At 43.3% G+C, this 4,344-nt stretch overlaps 1 gene segment (V, D, J or C); it reads left to right on the forward strand.

Moving 5' to 3' along the window:
- Window positions 1-2,403: 2,403 nt before the first annotated feature.
- LOC121917819 lies at window positions 2,404-3,978 on the forward strand (the record flags this gene model as incomplete). The annotated part of the segment is given in 3 exon segments: window positions 2,404-2,498; window positions 2,692-2,997; window positions 3,836-3,978. Coding segments are annotated over 3 exon segments (495 nt in total), but the record flags the coding sequence as incomplete, so codon positions are not given.
- Between the last annotated feature and the right edge of the window lie 366 nt (window positions 3,979-4,344).

The raw sequence follows: 4,344 nt of genomic DNA on the forward strand, positions 1-4,344 counted from the left end.
ATACTACAAATCATAAGATTCTGTAGGATAGAGCCATGGTAGTGAAAGTGTTATCAAACTGCATCATTCCTACAATATAGATGCACCTTGGAATTTCACCTCTACAGCATATAAAGGAACAATGGAAGGGGAGGAGGAATGTCGCAGTAACTTTAAGATTTACATTTGCTCAGGCAAAAAATAAAAACCAGTGAGGCCCTGTATAGATCAGTCTGAAAGGCTGAAATCACAACAAAATGACGAATGCCCCAACTCTGCCCACAAGGGCACCGTGATGCTGCACGCCACTACATGCATCTTAATCTTAATTTTAATCTTACTTTTTAATCTTAATTAATCTTAATCTAATCTTAATTGAAAAGCAAAATGGAGTGCTGACTCAACACTATTGTAGAAAAGAAGGAAAACAAAAGCCTACACATTAAAATAAATCTTATCCTCCATGATCTTTAGTATTTATATAAAGTCTTTAGGGCTTTAGCATTGGGTTTCATGAATAACTTGACACAACACTCAGCAGCTCTCTTTCTCCTTGTCATTGGAGTTGGCTGGGGCTTTGGAAGTCCTGGACTAGTGCTTGGATGCTGTAATGGGCTAGATAAATAAAGTGAAATATGGAGGCTCTGTGGATTGATGGTTCTTGGATCTGGGAACTGTATATGTTACCAGCCTTGGGTGGGCTTGCACTCCCACAGCCCTGCAGTTCAATGGCACTTTAACTGCCATACATCCCTCCTAAAGAATCCTGGGATTTGTAGTTTTGTGAAGCAGCAGCATTCTTTGGCAGAGAAGATTTAAGACCTTGTAAATTGGCAAATTCCAGGATTCCATAGGATGGAGCTACAGCACTTAATGTGGGGTCAAACTGTATTATTTCTACAATGTAGATGCACCCTAGGTGTGACTATTCACTTACCACGTCTGTCAAAGTGGCCATGTCATGTCATAGTTCTTTTCAAATTTCCCTAGTTGTGACACAAGATAAAAGCCTGATTTAGAGGAAATTGCTTCTCATTAATGTTTGCCATGAAGAAAAAAAGCTTCTCACTTCATGCTGACATATCTGAGTCCCTGAAAATGGAAAATACTCTCTACACCAGAAGCACAGAAAAGATTGCTTCTGTGTCTTCTGGCACATTGATGAGCAGCTATATTTTATTTTTACATATACACTTAATGCATAATTCAGACTAGGATTGAAAGACTAAGGTTTCATCTGCATCACAGAAATAATGCAGTTTGACACCACTTTAACTGCTGTGGCTCAATACTATGGAATCCTGGGGTTTATAGCTTGTTGTGGCACCAGAAGGCTAACTCAGGCCCGAGACAGACAGGCAAAAAGAGGCATGGCTGCAGTGATTTTGGGGTTAGGAACCTCACACCAGCTGCACTGTCCCTAACCCTAAAATGTGCCAGCGGTAGCATCATGGCAGCGCCCCGGGTGCCACCATAATGATGTCATGCACGCACCGCGTCCAAATAGCGTGGCACGGTTGTAACATCTCTGTGCCGCCCCAGGCCACATATGGCAGCCTGTCTGCAGTGCAGAAAGGAGATCCAAGACAGAGCTCTTTTGGGGAGCAGATCGTTCCCGTGGCAATCACACAGCCACCGGAATGATCCTAAGGAGAAAGGAGCCACCTCTTTCTCCTCATGGTTCCCGGGGTGTCCAGGGGCATGAAGCCCCATGGACACCCCTTTTCCAGGCGACAGAGAAGAGGCATTTGCTACTTCTCTTTGGCCTGGAAAAATGCTGGATTGGGGCCGCAGGGCTGCTGGTGAGGCTGCCCTGGGCCCAATTCAGTGGGAACAGGGGCAGGTACAAAACTACACATCCTATAACTCCTTAGCAGTGCACCATGGCAGTTAAAGTGGTATCAAAAACTTTATTGGGGATGGTTGGAGGGGTGTGTGTTATACTGTAAGTTTCATTTTGTTATATTTTTTAAATTTATTATTGTTTGTTTGTATATGTTTGTATGTATTTGTATTGAAAATAAAATTTATTAATAAAAAAACTTTATTTTTGCAGTGCAGAGAGGGCCTAACGTTTGGAGAAGGCTCCTGTGCCTTTAATGGTTGTGTAGAAAGGGGATATTCAACAGGTGTTGCTTGTTACCTGGTTGTATAACAAGCCACACCTTCTGGAATTCCTCTTCAGTCTAATTATTAAACATATTGGTGCCTTCTTCACTTTTAGGTCAATAATCCCATAGTCATAGCTATGGTCTGCTTTTGTTCACTATCTCCCAAAACATGCTGTATGCAGACACCAAAAATAACAGAGGCACCAAAGGCAAGCATATTCTTTTATCCTGAAGTGTATGTAAATACGGAGGCGGCTTCCTCTTTAAATTAGAGTTGTGCTCCTCCTGACCCAACTATAGCCTGTCTGGTGTGCCTGCAACCACTTTGCAATCACCCCTTTCCAAAGCAACAGAAAAGAAAAATGATATTCTGGCTTCACTGTATTTTCTTTGTAGCACTTTTTAGAGGCAAGTTTTCACCTTTCAAATACTGGTTTATTTGGTTTATTCAAAATCGAAAGGGGAGACTTAATTTATTACATCTTCCCCAAAGTTTTAATTGAAATATGGAAAGCCAGGGAAGAACTCTCTAGAAAACTGGGTAGAGTGTGCATCTTTAATTCATTTTTTAAAAAGTATATTTAATGTGACTTTATTTTAGGTGTCCAGTCAGAGGTGCAGCTGGTGGAGTCTGGAGGAGATGTAAGAAGTCCTGGTGATTCCCTTCGCCTCTCCTGTCATGCCTCTGGGTTCACCTTCAGCAGCTATGACATGAACTGGGTGAGACAAGCACCTGGAAAAGGCTTGGAATGGGTAGCATACATTAGCTCAGGCTCATCTAGCATTTACTACTTGGATAAAGTGAAGGGAAGGTTCATTGTCACCAGGGACAACCCCAACAATCTGCTGTATTTGCAAATGAACAGCCTGAAGTCGGAGGACACTGCTGTCTATTACTGTGCAAGAGACACAGTGAGCAAAAGGGAATCTGAAACCAAGCAAAAACTTTATCTCTGCACTGGCAACCCTCCAAGATACTCAAATGCATCAGTCTGAATCTCAATGAAATAAATGTACAGGAGAATCAATGCTTGCCAGGACTGTGGAAGGATGAACAGTCAAACCCCTGCCACAACAAGGACCCTAACTCCAGTCAGGCACATTGAGGGGGCGACTTAAAAGATTTCATTATATTTCAGAGAGTCATGACTGTGTTGACTCCCAAGTAAGTGTGCATAGGACAGATTGCAGACAGACCTACCGTGCATCTTCACTGTACAAATAATGCAGTTTGACACCGCTTTAAGTGCTGTAGCTCCATTTTAGGGAATCCAGGGATCTGTAGTTTTACAAGGTCTTTAACCTTCTGTAGCAAAGAGTGGTGGTGCCTCAGAAAACTACAAAGCTCAGGATTCTCTAGGATGGAGCCATGCCAGTTAAAGTGGTGTCAAACTGTATTATTTCTACAGTGTGGATGTACCTTTAGTTATTCCTAAACAGACTGTACTGCAGAATAGCTGTCTGGATTCCCATCTTTCTTGTACATGGTCTGATAGATGTCTGATAAATTATCCATGAAGCAGCTCAACTACAGAGGAGATCTGGCAGTCAAATTTTGCCTGAGCATTTCATGGGGATGCCCAGCTCCTCCAAGACTAGTTGGGCTGGCTCAAATCTTCCACCACATGTTTGGGGATAAGAATGATATACAGGATTCTTTAGTTGATGCATGTTTGAGAGTTCTGGCACATCTCACATCAGAGCAGTCTAACCAACATACTTCTCATGTATTAAATTGGCAAGAAAATCCCCATGGATAGAACTTGGCAGAAAGAAATCCAAAGGCAGGAACAGGATGATAACCATTTCTAGCTTGTCAAGTGGGCAACCTGCTGTTTTGTCAGGAACCTTTTCCTCCTTCTGCTTCTCACAAGAGGGCACCACTGAGGTACAGAAAAATGTTCATGAAGGAAATAAAAATGGGCAGCCAAGCATGCACTGAGCTGCTAGGTTGATTGTTACCATAGGCCCATTACAGACGGGCACCCTGTGATGGATTCAGTCCATGCTAGGGTTAGAAAGGGGCATCTCTTCCAGACACCCCTAACCCTATCACTGAATGAGTCCATAAGAAATGGCGGCGACCGTTCCACATGGCCGCCGCCATTTTGATGTAGTGGACGCTCTGCATCCACACGTCGCAGGGCAGAAGTGACGCCACGAGTGCATGACTACTGCCTTGCGGCATCTTTTACGGGCCGCAAGAAGGAGCACAATTTTCACGCTCCTTCTTGGCAGTGTCCGGGAACTGCGC

This window comes from Sceloporus undulatus, unplaced genomic scaffold (genome assembly GCF_019175285.1).
Source record: "Sceloporus undulatus isolate JIND9_A2432 ecotype Alabama unplaced genomic scaffold, SceUnd_v1.1 scaffold_939, whole genome shotgun sequence".
Taxonomy (NCBI): domain Eukaryota; kingdom Metazoa; phylum Chordata; class Lepidosauria; order Squamata; family Phrynosomatidae; genus Sceloporus; species Sceloporus undulatus.